Source organism: Fistularia commersonii, chromosome 36 (genome assembly GCF_037954325.1).
Source record: "Fistularia commersonii isolate RoL2024-O1a breed Wild chromosome 36, RoL_Fcom_v1.0, whole genome shotgun sequence".
Taxonomy (NCBI): Eukaryota; Metazoa; Chordata; class Actinopteri; order Syngnathiformes; family Fistulariidae; genus Fistularia; species Fistularia commersonii.
In genome coordinates, this window is record NC_141319.1 from 7,418,298 (window position 1) to 7,437,945 (window position 19,648).

General features: G+C 53.9%; 2 protein-coding genes across 5 annotated transcripts in view; one reads left to right on the top strand and one right to left on the bottom strand.

Moving 5' to 3' along the window:
• Positions 1 to 1,165: 1,165 nt before the first annotated feature.
• Positions 1,166 to 19,648, bottom strand: part of rad51b (RAD51 paralog B) — a 35,881-nt gene continuing 17,398 nt past the window's right edge. The window contains exons 10-11 of one of the 2 annotated variants that reach the window (XM_086143207.1): positions 14,321 to 14,449; positions 1,166 to 2,819 (exon numbers count right to left, since the gene is read on the bottom strand). In XM_086143207.1, the coding sequence (XP_085999333.1) occupies positions 14,343 to 14,449 (107 nt within the window). In that variant the 3' untranslated portion in view covers positions 1,166 to 2,819; positions 14,321 to 14,342. Of the gene's footprint in view, positions 2,820 to 14,001; positions 14,450 to 19,648 lie in introns of those variants that run through there. The other variant, XM_086143206.1, reaches the window with a different exon arrangement.
• Positions 4,626 to 10,429, top strand: zfp36l1b (ZFP36 like 1 zinc finger CCCH-type b). Of its 3 annotated transcripts, none has more exons than XM_086143208.1 (2): positions 4,626 to 4,807; positions 6,810 to 10,429. In XM_086143208.1, the coding sequence occupies exons 1-2, from the start codon at positions 4,754 to 4,756 to the stop codon at positions 7,794 to 7,796; spliced, it is 1,041 nt and encodes a 346-aa protein (XP_085999334.1). In that variant the 5' UTR covers positions 4,626 to 4,753; the 3' UTR covers positions 7,797 to 10,429. The 3 variants fall into 3 exon arrangements, with proteins under 3 accessions (XP_085999334.1, XP_085999335.1, XP_085999336.1); XM_086143209.1 differs by having other exon boundaries at positions 6,813 to 10,429; XM_086143210.1 differs by having other exon boundaries at positions 4,700 to 4,807; positions 6,794 to 10,429.

A 19,648-nucleotide genomic window follows, 5' to 3' on the forward strand; every position in this document is an offset into this window, starting at 1 on the left:
GGCGACAATAACGACGACGACAATAGCAAGAACAGCATCGACGGCGGCGCTGAAGGTGGTGGTCCTGCCTTGTCTGACGTGGAGCTCCTCCCTGCAGATGAGCAGGTCCACATGCGTGAACAAACGGCGTGGGCTCCTCTGGAGACCGGCCTGTCGCCATGGAAACCCAGAGGTTTGCCCCTGAGGGTGCAGAGGAGACCAGACCTCCCAGCCTCTGTTGGTCGCCCGCCGCCCACCTGCGACCACAGGGCAGCCACACACACACACACACACACACACACACACACACACACACACAGGTTTGAACCCCGGTCCAGGTCAGGAACCGATATTTCCTCTTGTTTTGATTGGACGGGTGCGGTTTTCGTGTCCGTGCTGCACGGCGTGGATGTTCATGCAGATAAGATGTGAAGAAACATCTCTGGACCCGGCCAGCCGTCCGCCCTCCTCGCCGTGTCCAAGGCGGCCGCACCCCGACCTCCTCCAACCATTAAAAACACCTCGCCGGGACATTTATTTGGATTTGGATCCGCAGACAGAAACACTGGAAATGCCAATGTGTTCATCTGCCACAGAAAAGAGTCCTCCGTCTCCAGGAGGTGAGCGTCATTCTTGGGCTCAGGGGTCGCGGAGGGGGCGGAGCTAATCCTGGCCGCCAGCTGGGGGAGGGGCGGGGTGTAACCTGGACGGGTCGCCTTGAAGAACCCTATGTCGTCCCAGGTTGGAGGTGCTCCATGTTCTCCGTCTGCCTCCCGCAGTCCAGAAGCAGTCAGCAGGTTCATTGTAGAGTCTGAACGGTGGCGCCTGTGATTGACAGCTGATGTTTACGTTAAACCCCGCCCCTCGGCCCAATCTCCCCCGCGATTGGCTGCGCCCCCGCGGCCCTGCGAACGCATACCATGAATAGATGACGACTGAACGACCTCGAAATCCGGGTGAAAGTTCTCCCAGTGATCCGGGAGCCCCGCCCACCGGCGGGACCCGGGGCCCGGACTTCCTGCCGGAGGAGGTTCTCATGGACCTCCACTGTGGACAAAGGTTTGCGGGTCCATTGTGCCGGGTGACGTCAGCGGGCGCCGACAGGAAGAGCTCCGAGAAGCAGCTCCCCAGGATGTTTGGAGCAGCAGGAGGGGAATCTAATCATTCACACGTTCATTGTCTGCAACGCCGAGCCAGCTCCTGAAGCAGCCAATCACAGCTGGATACGGGGTTGGGGGCGGGGCTACACGGGACGGGTCAATCAAGAAGACATCCAAACATTCACCCTGTCACTCACCCTCGCTGGTTTGGGACCGAGGGAGAACATGGAGAGAACCCAGGCTGGAGAACATGAGAGAGCATGGACAGAGAGCCCAGGAGAACCAGGATGAGGACCATCACCATCTCATCTCATTAAAAAAGAGCGGTTCCTCGTCGGGTTCTTCTAGAACCTCTCAGACCAGAGTGACCCAACTCCAGGCTGTGGCTTCAGGCTCTTATTTGCCCCTGGTGGTAAATATCTCCTGGCGCCTTCTGGATCTGGATGGCACCGCCCTCAGGAACCTGGTCTGAGGTCTTCTCCAGACCGCAGCTGATGGATGGACCTCCTCGACCCGAGCGGCCGCGTGGAGCCGCACTGTTTCCAAACAAGCCCCGGGTTCGATGCTAGAACAGGAAGGTCTTTCATCAGCTCCTCGCGGCCAGGAGGTCTCCTCCGAGGTGTCGGGTTCCTCAAAGAGGCGTTTGGACTGAGGTTTCCTCCTGAGGTCTCCTCGGGTCTCCTCCGGCTCTGGCTGGAAGCCGGTGAAGCCACAGGAGGCCCGGTCTGCTCCTCGCTGACTTTGTTTGGTCTGGAGGGCCTGAGGAGACGCCAGGCTGAGGATTTTCATCAACAGGACGATTCTGCTGGAGGTCTCAGTGTGGACCATCCACATGGCGGACCTTCTCCTGTGTCGGCCTGGGTTCTCTCCGTGTTCTCCTGCCTGGGTTCTCCATCTTCCAACCGAGGCCGAAAACAGTCGTCGGGGTCGCCGCTTCCATAAATCTCATTTTAATGGATGTACTTATCATCCCGTGTGGACCTTCTCAAACGGCACACACTGCTGCGTCCCTGTCAGGAGAAGGTCTTAAACGTCAAACACAACTTGGACTAAACCCCGGGGAGATGTTCTGGACCCCGTCAGTTCCTCCGGCCTTTTAAGGGGCGGCGTTTGGCCGCCGGTGGAACATCATACCTTCCAGGGTGAAACCAGATGAACCAGATATGAGCTCCTCAAACGCGGCCTTTCTCGTACATCCATCAAAGTGCAGAGATGTTTCAAAGCTAAAACCCCAGTGGAGCCTGCCGGAGGTGGAGATGTGACTGGACCAGAGCGCGGTGGAAATGGAAAACAGGTTGGACTTCAGCGGGGATGGAAGAGCTCGACGGATGACGGATCTACGGCGACGTCCTCGACACCAACGGGACGTCTTGTACTTTAAACCAACATGAACGTGTCCTCCACGTCGACAGTTCTACTGGGAAGAACTTCACTTTCCATCCACACCGTCAAAGAGGCCCACAAGAACATCTGGAGAAGGTTTACTTCAGCCATCAATCTCCACCCCCTGCCTCCGTGGGTTCTCCATGTTCTCCTGGTTCTTCATCTTCCTCCTGCAGTCCAAAACCAGTCAGCAGGTTGGCAGAAGACCTGAGGTGGTCCATGGGTGTGGATGAGAGGGTGAGGAGTTGGTATCTCCAACTCTTGGTTGGTTGCCCTGTGATTGTCGGCTGACCCATGCGGGTGAAGCCCCGCCCCCGGCCTCAGGGTCAGCTGGGGATTGGCTGCAGCTCCCCGACCCTGCAAGCAGTAGAAGAGGTATGAATGAATGAATGAATGAACTCCATCCAATTAAAATCCCACGGTAAAGGCGAGTGACCGATCACCGTCTGGCTCCGCCCCCAAAGGTCTAATCTTGGATTTCCGGTGGCTGGTGTTTTCTCCAGCGTCACGGTGTTGTTTGTCCAGGTTTGGGAGATACATATCTGCCGGTTTCCTGCCCCCGCCGCGGTAAAGCCTCGGCGAAGCAGAGTCGTTCTGCTAGCATGGTCTCATCTCGGAGACAAATGATGTGCCCGGCCCCCCAGGAGAGGCAGCCGCCAAGCCTTTTCATCCCGAGGAGGAGGAAATTGAAAAATACTTGTGTGGATTATCTCCAGCGCCCTGGACACAGCGAGTATGTGCAGCCTCGGAAGAATCGCTAAAGGACTTTTCACCGCAGGACAGATGAAGTACTCAGGCGGGTTCCATGCTAGTAGCGCTCCACTAGCACTGCGGTGGCTATTTAAACATCAACCGCCTGTTTCAAGACTCGGCCCGAAGGTCTCGTCCTGGATCGCCCGTCGAGGCCGTTCGCTAGCTAGCCGTTAGCAGGGCAGTCCGACCACGTCAACCAATCAGAGCCCCCCAAACACCTCGCTCCTGCTTCCTGGACGTCAGTCACGTCCACCATCCCCTCATAGTCTGACCAACAGAAGCCATCGCCCCCTGCCCCGTCAAAGCATACAACTCTTGCCCCAGGGTCCACATCTAGCATAAAGTTGGGACACAATGTGTGTGTGTGTGTGTGTGTGTGTGTGTGTGTGTGTGTAGTTTTTGGCCGTTGCAAAAAAAAAAGTGTTTACAAGTGAAATGAGCTGCTACCTCCTTTGACGTGATCTGATCTGGGTGTCTGCCAAAAAGGGTAACGATGGTTTCCAGACCTGCATCTGACCACAAACTGAAGAATCTGGATGTGTGTGTGTGTGTGTGTGTGTGTGTGTGTGTGACGTGCAGACACAGACGGGGGGGCAGAGGGGTTGGGGGAGGGGACTACGTCAGAAAGGGGAAGCGCTGATGTCGCAAAGCAGAGCCCCGCCGACAGCGAGAAGTGTAAGACTGTGAAAATGATGATGAAATATGAGCTCGGAGAGGAACGGTGAGCAACCGGAAGGCGTTCGCCATGAATTCCGGGACCATTTCTCCAAATCGAATTCGGTGGAAAGGGTCCTTCTGCTCAGCCCGCCGGCGTCTCCCGGGGTGATGTCACGGTGACATCATGGCGGTGGGTGCGACAGCACAAAGTGACCTCTCACCCCTGCAATGAAACCCTCCCATCTGTGATGTTTGCTGCCTGGTAGCTTCCTCTGTGATGGTCCGGATTCCTACAAGAGCACCTTCAGCCATAGATTAAGACTATACATGACCGGACCTTCTCTGTCCCTCATTTCTGATCCTATCCACACAAAAAGAACCTCAACATCTTCATCTCTGCTACCCTTTCTGTCTCTGAATTCACTATCATGCAAAATCACGTCAGCTCATGTCACATTTTCATACAATGTGCAATACCTCTTGCCACTTTGGAACAACAGTATCCATGGGGGTTAATAAACTTTTCTCGTATCTTTCCATTCTGTGTCGTTGGGCCCCTGAGGGCCCCTGCGGCGCCCCGGGCCCCTGCGGCGGGCCGCTCCGCCCCTGCCGGCCCGCGTCCATCCGGGCGACCCCCGCTCCCGAGCGACCTGCAGTACCGCGCTTTGACCGGAGGGGGCGCTGTTTCCCCGCGGCAGCAGCGCAGCCTCCGGCCGGAAGTCGCCGCGGCGCCCGCCGACCGCCGCTGAAAAGCAACTGCGCAGCACCGCGGCGCGGCAGAGGGGGGCTCTCAGCGGGGCAGGAAGCACGCAAACCCCGGACTAACACACACACACTCTCACACACCACAGACTTTTTCCTCCGGAACTCCGCCCGGAACCATGACAGCGACCATCATCTCTCCCTTCTTCGAGTTCAGCGACGTCTCCGGCAAGGTGAGTTGCTGTCGAACCGCCCGACGAACACGGTGTTCTGCGCGGGGGAGGAGTGAGGGAGTGAGGGGGTGCTAACGGTAGCTTCACCGCGCTTCTGATTGCGAGTTTTATTTGTTTTTTTGCGGGTGTTTGGTGCGGATTGACCCCCCCGGAGAAGCGCCGTGTTCTCCGGCCGTGTGGCGGTCCTCCCTCCCCCCTCCCTCCCCGAGGAACGGGCGATCGAGCGGCGGCACGCTGCTAGCTAACCTGTTGAACATCCTAGCCGAGTCACACAACTTCATCAAAACCCGCTGTAACGTCCCACTTTCGATCGAAACGCTTGCATATGTGACCTTTTTATTTAATTTAACCCCCCTCCTCCCTCCACAGGCTGGTTAACCGTGTTTAACCGGCGTTAATCATTCAACGCCTCCCCCCTGTTAGCGTTAGCTCCGAGCGCCTGAACTTTGCCCGGCTAGCTTAAAGTTCAGCGCCGCGCTCGTAAAGCAATAAAAGCGCACAGCCGGGATGCAAAATACTGTTTACACCCCCTAATGCTTCCCCGGGGGTCTGATAAATGCCCGGGTTTGCTTCTAAATCGACTAAATCTATGCCTGCCCCGGCTAAAGTGTCGCTGAGCTGCCGGGCCGCAGGTGAGGAAAAGCGCCGTGCTTTTATTTTGAAAGGCAGGCGTTTCCAACGCCTGACAAACAAGGCTGACTGCGTCTTTTTACACTGGAAACAATCACAGTCACGATTATCTTCTTTTTCAAAATGCAACGAAGCCTCAGAGAAACGGGCAACCCCGGTGTAAAAGTTTGTAAAAGTACGTGAAAGAGCTGCAGCATCTCTTTCCAGGGAGATGGGTGATCCATCCCTGATCTGGAGAACCGGGTTTGGTTCTGAACGCTGATCTGTTTCCACGCCTTCTGACATTTTGCATGCGGATTCTTCACTGATTGGATCCGCGCGGACACTAATTTGTCTTCTGAAGACGAAACGGGGCGTAAAGAACTCCAAACTTGGCTTCTGCCTCTCGAAAGTGTTTGGTAAACACTCTCCGGGGACGGTTTCGTCACTGACATCCCAATTATCGGGCCAAATCGGAGACACGGTGTCAGAAGAAGAGTCCACATGACGTTGTCGTCGGAACGGGCCGGATGTGGGATAGATCCGACGGACGAAGTTATAACACGGCTTCCAGAGTCTATTGTTAAAGAGTATTTGTCACGTGATGCAGGCCGGACGCTCCACCCTCCGCTCCGCTATCGGACGGGGACTTCTAAACATTTCTCAATACATGCGTCAATAAACTCTGAGGAAATCGGTCATTTCGATGGAAGGGATCAGATGCGGGCAAGACGCCGAGCCTCCGCTTCGTGAAACACAAAACGAAGCGTCTTATCAGAGTTACCTTGTATTGAACACAGCCGCCTTGTGACACTTTATCAGCTGATATCCAGTAATAAAGGGACGCCGGGTGACAGCAGTGGTCAGTGTGTGTGTGGGTTATATAACGCCTCGGCATCCCTGGCCTGGAAGGCTTTAACACGGCGGGAAAGAAGAGCACGCTGACTGGTCCTGGTTCTTCTCAGAAGGGCCTTGTTTCTTCTGCTTGGTCCTGCAAAAGATGTTTCCCCAGGAGCCACATGGCTAATCATTATGCAGGGTGACATCACCGCAGGGGAAGATGGGGGAACACACACACACACACACACACACACACACACACACACACACACACAACCTGAGCTGCTGTTACAGAGGCCTGTCAATTTCCTCCGGACAGCTGTTGGACTGTTATCGTCGGGACAGCAGATAATGTGGGTATTTAGCCGAGCTCGCCGAAATGCCTCGGTTCTTAGTGAGCAGGACTAGGAGAAAGGGTTTGTGACACGGCAAATGTTCGGACGGTCAAACGCCCTGGAGATGATCCAGCGCGGACCGGATCGTCTTGAGTTGAATGAGATACTGAGTTAAATACTGCACGGAGGATTTTCTTCACAGAATATTTGTTCCTCAGCAGAACAAGATGCTGAACTACGGCAGCAGCCTGGGTGGATCCCAGCTGACGTCGGCCCCGTGCTCCGGCGGCAGCCCCTCCCCCCGCTCCCCCACCGGGTCCCTGCTGGACAGGAAGGTGGTGGGGGCCCCCTCCGCAGGCGGCCTGCTGCAGCGCCGCCACTCGGTCAGCCTACCGGGCGCTAAACTGTCCCACGGCCACTTCGCCGACGGCCTGAAACCGGAGCCCTCGCCGCTGTCGGGCGGCGGCGGCAACAACAAGGAGAACCGTTTCCGCGAGCGCTCCTACTCGGAGCTCGGGGAGCGCGTGCAGCTCGGCGCCGGGGGGAGCGGCCAGGTCAACTCCAGCCGCTACAAGACGGAGCTGTGCCGGCCCTTCGAGGAGAACGGCGCCTGCAAGTACGGAGACAAGTGCCAGTTCGCCCACGGGCTGCAGGAGCTGCGGAGCCTGAGCCGCCACCCGAAATACAAGACGGAGCTGTGCCGCACCTTCCACACCATCGGCTTCTGCCCCTACGGCCCCCGCTGCCACTTCATCCACAACGCCGAGGAGCGCCGCGGGCCCCCGCCGCTCTCCGCCTTCAACAAGCCGGAGCGCCCCCGGCTGCAGCACAGCTTCAGCTTCGCCGGCTTCCCCAGCTCCGGCCTGCGGGACAGCCCCACCTCTGTCACCCCGCCCCCCATCTTCCCCGGCGAAGACCCGCCCGAGTGGCGGGGCGGCCCCTTCGCCGTCCCCGGCCAGGAGCTGGCCCGCCTGTTCGGCCCCGGCCCGGGGCCCCTGCCCGGGTCCGAGTCTCAGGGTCCGCACCCGCCCTCCCCGACCGCCTCCTGCTTCTACCAGCCGGCGTCCGAGAGCCCCCCCGACTCGCTCTCCGACCAGGAGGGCTACCAGAGCAGCGTGGGCAGCCAGAGCGGCTCCGAGTCGCCCCTCCTGGACGCCTCCCGCCGCCTCCCCATCTTCAGCAGGCTCTCCATCTCCGACGACTGAGGGGGCGCGTCCCCGGGGAGGCGGAGGACGAGGACGGACTCCTCCCCTCCGCCCCCGTTTACAGGAGAAGACTCACGTCAGCGTATCAGAGGCCTTCTCTCCTTGGAGGACGACCCCGACCCGACACCCCCCACCCCGTCAGCTAAGTGTCTTCAGCGATGGACAGTTTGGATCGTCACGCGGTGCCATGAATGTGAACGACCGTCTAATGTAGCTTCTAATAAGTCAGTGTGACTCCTCATGGGCAGTAGCAGCGACAGCCAGGTCAGTGCGCGTGTGTGTGTGTGTGTGTGTGTGTGTGTGTGTGTGTGTGTGTGTGTGTGTGTGTGTGTGTGTGTGTGTGTGTGTGTGTGTGTGTGTGTGTGTGTGTGTGTTGCAGCGCAGCATGTCTGTCCTGCAGTGTGTGTGTGTGTGTTGCCGTGTTTATCTCCAGACAGCCATTAATTGCCCGAGCAGCAACCTTTACACCTCCAGAGGCCTGAGACAAGTCAGTGTTTTCCCACGAATCACCTCGATCAAGCTAACAAGGAGGAGGTCTGAGGTGGATGTGAAGCCAACAGAAGCCCCCCCGCCTCCGCCCGGATGACCTTTAACCTTCTGAAACCCGAGTTGTGTGTCTTGGCCGGCCTCCTCTGGCGCCGCGTGCCTTGTTTCCCCCGGCTGTTGGTGGCGTCACCAGCAGGCCTTCAGAAGCAGCCGTGTCTTTGAGGTGCAGTCGAACGGGCAGGATCTCCTTTCCTTTTCTAGTCTTTCACGTCGGAGGTCGGTCCCTCCGCAGATGTCGGTGTCGGAGCGGCGTCTCCAAACTAGCATCCGATGTGTCGTCGGGGACGGCGATGTGAGCTGAGGAGCTGCGGCATTAGATTGTGTTGTAGCTTCCAGAAAACATCTGCGGAGGACTTCACCCCCTCGTCCACCTTTACATTATTGTCAGGACGTTCTCGTCCGGCCGGCGGTCGGAGAACCCCGGGGGTTCGTTCGGAACCGACGAGGCCCGGTTTAGTTTCCACAAGTCGCCGATGTGGTCAGGAGGCTAGATGTTTCTGGGTCACGGCCCGTTCCATTGCACCGCAAAGACGCGTCAAAGCTGTCGGACACTGAAAGACTCCTGCGCCTCCGCGGCTCCCCCAGTGGCCTCCTGCAGATCTTTCCTCTGCTGCTTTGGAGGCAGCGCCGCAGTACCTGGCTCTGGACCAGGATCTCTGGCCTCGTAGCGACGGCGCTTCTTTAGGAAAAGCCCGTGTCGCAGGCGGGTCGCGGCTTCAGGAAGCCACTGAGGGGCGGAGGCCGAGAGGCGATCGGTCACAAATCGGTTCCCGTTGATTCCACGATGTTCGATATGATGTCGTTTTTCTAGTTTATTCCGCGGAGCGTCGGCGCTCCGGTCGTCACTGCTTATTTATCAAAAAAAAATTGTATTTATTGCTGATCCGAAGCATTTTTATTTTGTATTTATCTGGTTAATGAAACAATAGAATATATATTTTCTTTTACGTTAAATTATGATCTTCCTTATTAATCACAAGATTGTGAACCTTGTTTTTGTTATTTTATTCACAGTTAATATATTATACTGCAATGACTTTTTTTTTTTTTTTTTTTTTTTTTAAGTAACAGGAGTTGTTCTTGCAAGTTAATCTCTGAAAGGAAATGCACAAAAAGTGGTAGCGTTATTTATTGCTCCTCCCAGGGTCGGAGCGGCGGGCCGTCCGGGGCGCAGACACACCGGAGGGGGAAAATATAATGTTGGAAATAACCTGGAGGGTGGAGACGTTCCCATACTGGCGTCCAGATCCGGCCTCGCCACGGAGGAGTGGCGAGTATCTGTTATTTTAAAACCGCCGTTTGCGATCCCGGCGGCGTCGGGCCGTGACGAGGAGTCGTGGCCGAGCGCCACGCTCGGGGTCACGCCCTCCCGGCCGCACCCAAAGCAGCAGCTGAAGTTGTGAGACGTTGATAAGCGTCGGATTCGGGAGGGTTCCTCGTCCGTCTCGATACGTCTCCGATCGACCGGACGGGCGAAACCGATGCGAGCGAAGGGGTTGCTTCTTGTTCGATGGACGCCAGGACGGGAACGTCTCCAACCAGGGTCGGACAGAACCCTTTATTTTTTTTTTTTCTTCCCCTCCAAACCACGTCGAAGACAATCAGCGGAGAGCGGATCAGAAAGCCTCCGGTGTGTCGGGGCCCGGCTCGGCCCGGCAGAATGTAAAGCGGCTCTCGGTGGATCCGCTTCCCCGATGAGTCGAGGGGTCACTCGGCTGATTTGAAATATTGAAGCTCGCCGTTCCCACAGTATCACGCACAGACTGAACTAGCACTTTTAGTCACGATGATGATGTAAAGGTTATTTTTTTGACCACTCCCCCCCCAACACACACACACACACACACACACACACCCAACCCAAACATGAAGTGCCTAAAAATACATTCCAGGTTTCCCAAATGTTGTGCCTTGATATTTGTCTCTAAGTAGAAGTCAAATGTTCCTGCGGCTGTGAGGTTCCACGCGGGAGGAGCGGCAGGAGAACCTTTCCTCCAGCAGCAGGCGCTGTTCACTACAGTAATTAAGGGTTTATTTTGTAATGACAGATTGCAGTTAAAACCAATAAAACATGTATTTATATGGAACACGTGACTTCCTGTTTCTGGAGGTGGTGAACTCCACCTCCGGCTGTGTTTGTGCTCCTCACTGACCTCCTTAAAAAACACAAGGAGCAGCAAGTGGAGGAACGTGGTGAGAACCTGAGTCAGAAGCTTGGAGATCGAATCTGTCAACCAGAGCTCAGCCACCGCTAACATCATGAAGCCCATCATGCACTAAGAACCCTGGGGAACCAACTACGGACTCCTGGAACTGGACTACCCTGACTCGTATCAATCCTCCCTGAACTCCACGTAGAGAATGTGAGACCAGGACTTGAGTCGCCTCCATCAACCTCCGCAGACTTTTTGGGTCAAAGAAACATGGAGGACCCGAACAGCTGAGAACCACAAGGACCAGACCAAGAGAAACAAAACATCTGATCCAGCCGTGGTGCACTTTCTGGCTACACTGGTGACCTCTTGTTTAAGAAGAACCATGTGACAGGAGAACCGGATGCCTCAGACAGTTATATTTCTAGGACAACCTTCTCAACGTCCTCAAACAGCAGACCCTCCAGCGACAGCGTTCCCTGCAGGTGACCTTGAGACCACTGGTCCCGTCTGGAGCAGGTGGAAGCAGAGCAGGGGACGTCAAAGAGCTGCCGCTGTTTGTAGAAGCATCTGTTTGCTCAGCAGGACAGCTACTGACCGCTGGCGGAGGTGTGTGTGTGTGTGTGTGTGTGGACTTTGCCCCGACCTGCTGCAACTTTCCCTGCTAATCTAATCTCCAGTGGCAACTCTGGCAGGGTCAATACAATCATCCAGTTTGCTGAAATCATTGACTCAACACGGTAAAACCGACCGTGTTAGTTCACCTTCTCACTTTCACCTTTTAAACCCTTTAATCTCAGTTTTTGGATGGGTTTTCATTCATTCGCAACCACAAACAATTTGGTTCCTTTCAATTTGTTCCCAAAGATGGACCCATTCCAGTCCAAGAGTTTGGCTTCCCTAGGCTGTCTGAGCCACCTTCACCGGTGGTCTGAAGGAACTTGGGGGGATCGGCAGTGAGTTCCACCATCACGGCTGCGACAAACCTCCCTATGACCCTGTAAGCTTCTGTATCTGACTTAGAACGTCTTCAAGGACTACGAGATCTGGTCTCCTTCATACCTGGGAGTACAGTAGGTCCTGTATTAGATGCCTCTTCAGCTGAGACCGATTCAAGCGATGCCCATGTTGAAGACCCCAGGAGACGCCTCTGTCTCCATCCTGGCCATTGGCCCATCAGTTGCAAAAGAACCAGCCCCCGACTTGTTAAGTCCACGATGAAGATGCCGATTCTCCATAGACAACAGCTCTAGTGATCTGGTTCCCGGGAAAGATCCTGAGTTTTCCCCCAACAAAGGTCACAGGTCGTAAAGGACCAGTCAAAACATTAGTCTGTGTGAGAGACAAAGAAACCCTGGAGGTAATGAAAGGAGACTGTGGCTGCTGACAGCTTGATAGGTAGAACATGCAGCTAGTTAAGAGGTCAAAGGTCAGCATGGTGGTGGTGGTGGTGGTGGGACTTCCCATGATCCAAGCAAACAACACGCTGCCTGACCACTGGTCAGAAGACGTGTCAGGAGCTACTACAAATGGGACCATTGTTGGCTAATTGGACCCGCCTCGCCCGAGGCTACCCGCCCTGGGAAGAAGAGTCATGGGAACGGGCGCCATGGCGACCGCATGTCAGGACCCGTCAATGACCTGAGATACACTCAGCCGTGACCCGGACCAATGGCGGCTTAGCTTCTGTCTCAAGTCACACCCTTTCATTGCGCCCGTGTTTTTTTGCCTCCACTGATGGATGTCGTGTCGACACAAACACCCAGAAGACACCTGTCATCCGCTAACCACCAAGCTGTCAACAACAAGCTAGCTGGTAGCTGCCCTGCAGGAGAGCGAGATGATCTTCAGGGTGACGTGACAGCGCAGCGAACAAGGAGCTCTGCAGGGACTCAACAAGCAACCACACAGTCGCACATTAGATGCTAAAGCTAAAGCTGTCCTCGTTGACAAGTGAGGTGCTGTTGGTTAGCTTGGTTTAGCATTAAACCGACGTAGCACGTGGAATCATCTGGCGTCCGTCCGCCTTGGAGCTGGTCTTTGTGGCCACGTTTGACTGACAGGCATCAAGTCAGCCGGGGCTAAAATCACTGTAGAGGTTGGGTGACCAGTTAAAGGCCAGTACCTGAACTGGAGACAAACTATCTCGTGGTACTCAGTGCGCGACTCAAGCAAAGTTTCAGGTTCACAGATGACTTCTAGGAACGTGAGTTTTCAGCACGTCTTCATTCAAAACAGAAGGTTGCATGGCAGACGGAGCGGCCGATGTTCACCCGGCAGCCGCGGGAGATGTTTGCGGCCTGGATCTGGGCGACGCGAGCCCCCGGTGGAGCTCCGACCGGCTCCGGATCAAAAGCTCGAACGCCGGGATCCGATTTACCCCAACGGTTTGACAGTTGGTGAAATGAAGCGAACCCCAGATGACGCGACTCCACCGTGACACGCAAGAAATGGGTTGCGCTTGAGTTTTTGTTTCCTTTGGCTCGCGGTCGAAGGAAGGTTCATCTGATCCGTGTTGCGGCCGAGCCACCGCTCTGGGCGCCGCCCCTTCTTTTTGGATCACGCCTGCAGTGAAGATGTGCAGGAAGCCATGGGAGAAGCACAGATACGATGAAGCCCACGTGACAGAAAGAAGTGGAGATCAATCCGTAGAACAAGTGGGTAAAACGCAAGGATGATGATGATGATGATGATGATGATGATGATGATGATCAGGAGGAGGTCGAAGGTGCGGCAGTCGGCCCTGCAGGAACGTGGAAACATCTCGACCTCAAGGGTTCTCGCTTTAGCCTCAAAGAGCAGATGGCTGAGGTTTGGGATCAGGTTTTCCTCCCTCTGAAGATCAGTGGGAATGTTTGCACGCTAATGAAAGGTACTTCTGGACTCATTTTAAAAGGGGAATTGTACGCAATGGCAAGATAAAGCCATTAAAGGTCACAAGGATACGTGGAGGTTTGTTTCACTTGGAAGGAAGAAACGTTGTGAGAACCGACGAGGTGACTTTGGGAACCTTTCTTGCTGCCTCCTGTATTATAATAAAATGAAATATCATAAAAACAAAACTCCTACGACTTCCTCGGCAACAACCATCCCATAATAGCCCAAACCGAAGCATCTCTTTGTGCGCCAAATGAATCCAGAGTGCGGTTTGCTCTTTTAGATGGAAAACAGACAGGGTTTTTTTAAAAAAAATCTAGATAACTGCATTTTTCCCCCCACAATGTTTAGATAATTAAGTGTGTCGTGTGTGTGTGTGTGTGTGTGTGTGTGTGTGTGTGTGTGTGTGTGTGTGTGTGTGTGTTGGGGGAGATCAGCTGATGGCAAGTTAATGGGGAACGGCTGTACGCTCCCATCAGCCCCTCGGGCATGAAAGGAAACGGAAACCCTGAGAACCTTCACAATCTTGCAGCGCAGGAGTTCTGAAAGAAATAGAAAAGCTGGGACCGGATCGGCCCTTCGGACTCGCAGGGACCCCCGTTCACCTCAACACACCGGAGGGAGGCGTCTCGGGGGATTTTATTTGAGCAGAGGAGACATAAAAAGGCTGAGAAGCTCAGTTCCACATCATTGGGAAAACAAAACAATGTCTTGACAAATGAAAGAGTTGAAGAACCTAAGAAACGTCAATCAAAGTGACCCTTCGGGAAAATCCTCCGCCCCGCTTTGGGATCCTCCATCAAGAGCAAACTCAACCCCTCCACACGCTCGGACCAGAAGTTCTGGGACTTCTGTGGGACCTGGTCTGTATCTTGGTGGAGATGAGTGCGGCCAGACCACAGCTCGCCACGGCGACGACGACGCGGGGACCGGAACCCGGACACCGACCTGGTACTTTGGACGCTCCTGGTCAGCCGGGATCCCGTCGACTCCCATCCAGGGTGAATCCACTCCGGACCCTGATTGGCTGCAGGCCTGGATCTGTGCCTTCATACAAGGTCTCCTGACCCTCCTCCTCTGGAAAGGAAGAACAGACCGACACACACAGCAATCACTTAACTTCCACGTCCATTCTGGATTCATAGAACATTCCAGGAGGATGGAGAGGATCAGGAATGAGTCCATCAGACTCGCGGTAGATGTTCAGAGGTACAAGTCAGACCGAGACGGAGGAGGGATGGTGAAGATCAGGCTAGAAGGATGCTGAGGTTGGAGGAGGTCTGGAGGAGGACCAGAGAGGAGGTTTATGGACAGGGGTGAGAGAAGAGGATGCAGAGAAGAGGGTTGGATGGAGATGGAGACTCATGAAGAAGAAGGAGACCCAAAGGAAAAGAAGGAGAAGAGACAGAGAGGCAAGACAAAGAAACAAAAGACAAACACAGGGAGACTTGATGGGTTCATCTTGCTGTTCGGTTGGTTTCATTTTCCCGGTCGTCCCAAAGAGAAGCAGCCTCTGGGAGGAGTTGTCCTAGAAGACATCCATGATTGTTTGCTTTTTCCGCAATAAAACCAAAATGGAAGAGTCGGCTCAGACTGCAACCTCCGGAGACACTTCCTTCCTCTTTCCATCAGGAATGTTCTCACCCGGCCCCTGTAGACCCCGACCCTTACTCGCTCTTCCAGCGTCTACTCCCTGAGCGAGGACCTCCAGGTCCGACCTTCGGACTCAAACCAGCAAACTTCTTCCCTTCAGGTGTCGCCACAGAGAATCAACCTTCTCCTTGGAACTTCTCTGGACCTCCTGCCTGGGAACTCCACTTCCAGCATCCGTCTATCCCTCCTCTGTCCATGACCCGACCATCTCAGTCTGGCTTCTCTGACCTTCTCTCCAAAACATCTAACATGTTGTTCCTCTGATGGACTCATTCCTGATCCTCTCCATCCTGGTCACTCCCAAAGAGAACCTCAACATCTTCATCTCTGCAACCTCTAGTTCTGCCTGCTGTCTTTTGGTCATTGAGACAGTTTCTAGTCCAAACATCATCGCTGTCTTGCACACCTTTCCTTTTATTCTGGCTGATGTTCTTCTATCTCTTGGACACTTTTCTCCACCCGTTCCAACCTTCTCGAACCCGTCTCTTCACCTCTTTTCCACACTCTCCTACGCTCTGGACTGTTGACCCAAAGTACCTGAGATCCTCCAGCTTCTCGATCTCGTGACAGCGGTGCGGTAAAGGAAAAGAAATAAACCTTCCTGGGAAGTGCAGCGCCCCCTACAGGTGAGTTCATCATCAGGAGACTTCCGGCTGCTCGTCAACGGGAACTCCTTTAAACCACTGATTTTTTTTTCTTACTTTAAATCTGGTTTCCCTGGCAACAGAAAAGCAGCCAATCACCAGTCTGCACCCGAGAATAAATGACCCAGAAAGCAACCCTGGAAAACAACACCCTTGTTTTGGGCGCTTTCAGATTTGACCCCGAGAGGTTATAATTCAGCCCATTTGTCCTTCGGTACCTTAAACACACAACATCTCACCGAGCGGCTTTCAAAGGTAAACCTTCTAAGGATCTGGTTTGGTGGCCGTGGAGCTGGAGATGGAGCCCACGCCGCTGCCGGGAACACTTACAGGCTGAGAGGCCGTTTATTTTTTCCGTGGTTCCAGGCTGATCAAAAGCCTGACTGCAGACGTGCCGCTGCCTCGGGGGCCTAAATAGTGCGTGTTGTATATTTATGTGTCTGCATTGCAACGCCAGAAATCACTGGTAGTCATGTTAGGTTTGGAATCGGTCGGGAATAAAGGAAATGAGTGAATCTCTGATAAAGGGCTGGCTTGTTAACGCCGATGAAAGCCCGAGATGCGGTCAAAGGCTCCAAGGAAAAAAGGCCTTGAATGGTCTTTTTTTTCTTTTTGATAGACACAAATGACTCCCTTGTCCTCTTTCAGACTGTACTGAGGAATATTTCTGCTTCCCGGATATTCCTTTTAGTGCACGCGGCGCATCGGACAGTCGGGACACGCCAACAACGGCTTCACAGGTGGATTTCGGATGGTTTCTCACGACTGCACACGAGCTGCAGTGAAGCGTGCGACCAAAAATAATATGGATGACGTCAAACTGAAACGGGCGGACGGTTTCCGCCCTAAAAGACCTCTGGTTCTCAGAGGAGGCCCGGTCTTAGGTAGCAACCACTGCATCCTCACGATACTAACTCACCGATCGGCCAGGTTACGGTCGCTAACGTTCCCGTTCCGACCGTACGACATCCAAAGACTTCTTCTCAAACGTCAGTCATTGCCATGGCACCGTAGTCCCTGGAGGTCCTCCGCAGAGAAGATGGCCTTCTCTAATAAGTGGTTCTTTTTGTGAACCATCCTCCAGCGACTAGCCTGTTAGCCTAGCATCTTTGGACACACACCTCCTGCATTGTTACAACTTATAGCAAACCCATAAATCTTCTGTCCCTTTGGGCTCAGGGGGTCACCACAGTAAATCATCTTTCTCCAACTCACCAACTTCCTGTCCTCTCCCCCCCCCCAGTAAAATATACGCTCCGGTTGACGTGCTGCGTTTACTTTTCTGCTACTACTGTCGAGCATCGTCGCTAACAATGATCCAGCACTTTCCCCGGCTCACAGTATGTTGACTGAAAGCACTAAAATGTGTCCAGGAACAAGAGGCGCACTGTGTGCCCGGTTGACTGACAAACCAACTCCACAACAGGCAGAAGGTGTGAGGTGACGGGCCGACGTCCCAACAGCATTGCAATTCAGCCTGTGAAATTTTACAGTCACGCGTCAGGCTTCTTAGAGAAGCTGTTTTCTCTCCAGCCTAGCGTGAGACGGTGCATTTCTTAAGAGCTTGTTTTTAATGGATGGAGAAGTGACGGTTCAGGGCGAGCGGGGGATGAATAATACCCTTGTTTGTACAGATAAAGGGCATAAAGCGAGTTGTTCTTTCTAGTGGTCAAAAGTAAACTCTGACTCTTGCGAGCAATTTTATTTTGGTCTGCTAATCATTATTTGCGCGTAAATGAAATCTCCCGTCCAGCGAGTCTTGCAAGATTGCGTGGGAACGATTTCGAGTCGGGGGTGGATTGCGGGGTGAGAGCGCCTGAAATTACCCACCGCTGACCGCCACTGTGCCTTTTCCTGTTTGAAGTCTTACATAACCCACCTAATTAGCCCCCAAACTCATCGGCGGGGACCCAACTCAAACCCACCAATCATCCCAAACAATGTGAAATTACAGAGGAGACCCCTTGCAACACTGCAGTCTGATCATGGGAGCGCAGCCCGACGTGCACTCGCGGCTCTCACGGGCACGATCTGCACCGTTCTTCTTGGTTTGCAAACTAATCTTACCAGTCAAGAGGGGAAACGGACTTGCCGATTTCATGCCGCACGACGCGGGAGCTGAGAATGTCAGCCACGGGACATGTTAGTGCACCTTCCCGCTCTAGATCTGGTTGATCTTGATATGCGCATATGTACGGCTTCTATCTACAAGACCATGGTGGAACTTTTCAAACGCTGCCAATGTTGTTTCGGGGGGAGAATTCCCACGTTATGTTGCAGGCTGGACTGCAACCAGCGGTGCGGTTCGGTTTAGAGACAGTGGCCTTCAGGGTAAGAAGAGCAGAGCTAGAGGTAGCGCGGATGAAAATGTTGAGGTTCTCTTTGGGAAGGGAAGGAGTCCATCAGAGACAGCATAGATGATCTGAAGATAAAGATGGGTTAGAAGGATGCTGAGGTTGGAACAGGCAGCAGGCCTGAGCGATGACTTCAGAGAAGATTTATGGATGTCGGGAAAGAGGTCACGGAAGTTAGCTGGTGTTAGATGGAGGAATTTAGATGGAGGACCCCTGAGTAGTTGCAAGGTGGACTGCAGCGAATGACACAAGTCCACCTCTACTGCTTTGTAAATGATTTTGTTTGTTTGTTTAGAAGTTTATTAGGACAGTGTACAAGTACATTAAGCACAGAGGCAGAGATGTTTGTACCAGATTACAGCTCATAGCTAATTTCCATCTGTAGTCCTGGCGTATTTTGACGTATCCTCCACTAATCCGTCACTTATGGAAGACTTGAACCCCCGGAGAGGGAGCCTGAGAGCCGTGGCTACGAAAGCTAATGTTCATGACGAGCAAAGACCCGTTTTATGCGATCCTGAACTCAGATTCTCCGATGTGGTTAAAAGACAAATTTGCCCTCATCTTCGCACAGCTCTGAACCCGAGGCTGCCTTCCAGCACGGCTTCCAAAACGAACCTCGAGTTTCTACGAGAGAAGCAGTCCATTCCAAAGCAATGAAACACGCTAATGGTAAGGCGGTAAACAGGGACGTGTCGAGGGTTAGCTGGAAGCCCTTGGCAGTCTTCACAGCGGGAGTCTGAAGGGCGCGGCCCTCGGGGCTCGGCGCCGGATAAGAAAACCCGTCCCGAAGTGTCAAGTGAGGCCGTCTGATAAATGGGTTTGGTGAACGTGAGCTCGGAGGCTTGGCACGAGCGCCGTGTCCGGGGTCACCGCGGCGATGAGCAAAGCGTTGGTGTTCTGCGCCGGCGACACGCCTCCATCTGATTTCGATAAGGGCTCAGACTGCAGAGAGGGCGAAGCTGCCTCCCCACCCCTTTAAATATGGAGGGGATTAAACGGGATGTTGTGCAATGCTCCTTCTTATATAACGGGGGAGAGAAGACACCGGCGGTAGGCCTTTGTTTGACAGCGCGGTAATAAGTGTGTTTGTGAGGCGGGTCGGAGCGCCGACTGTTTCCAGACGTCGACCCGCAGAGGGGCACCGAAGGACAAAAACAACAAAGGGCCCAAATATTTCCCTGGAATAAACAAGGTTCCGCTGACAGCGGCATACCGTTTACTTTCGGTCCAAGTGCCGCTCTTCACAAACGTCCCGCTAGGAATGGAAAATGGCCTCCTAACGGTCTCGTATGAAAAGCTCACTGCATGACCGGAGTCGGAGCCTGAACTGGGAAACAGAAAAATCCAGTTTGCGATCTTGCTAATCGAGTTAGCCGGCGAGATTAACGTCGCGAATAACATCATTACTTCAGATTCTATCTGCAGATGGAATCTGAAGTAATGGGCTTTTATTTAATCATCGGAGCGACCTTTAGAATAAAATGCCGATGGTATCAGGAGTCGACCGGAAGCTGCGTGAAGATCAAGATGTTGACCCCTTGGGCCGGAGGTCACCATGTGATTTACGCCGATGTATTTTTAAAGACGTCTCAGAAACTGTCGTCGCCATCCGGCCCACAGCA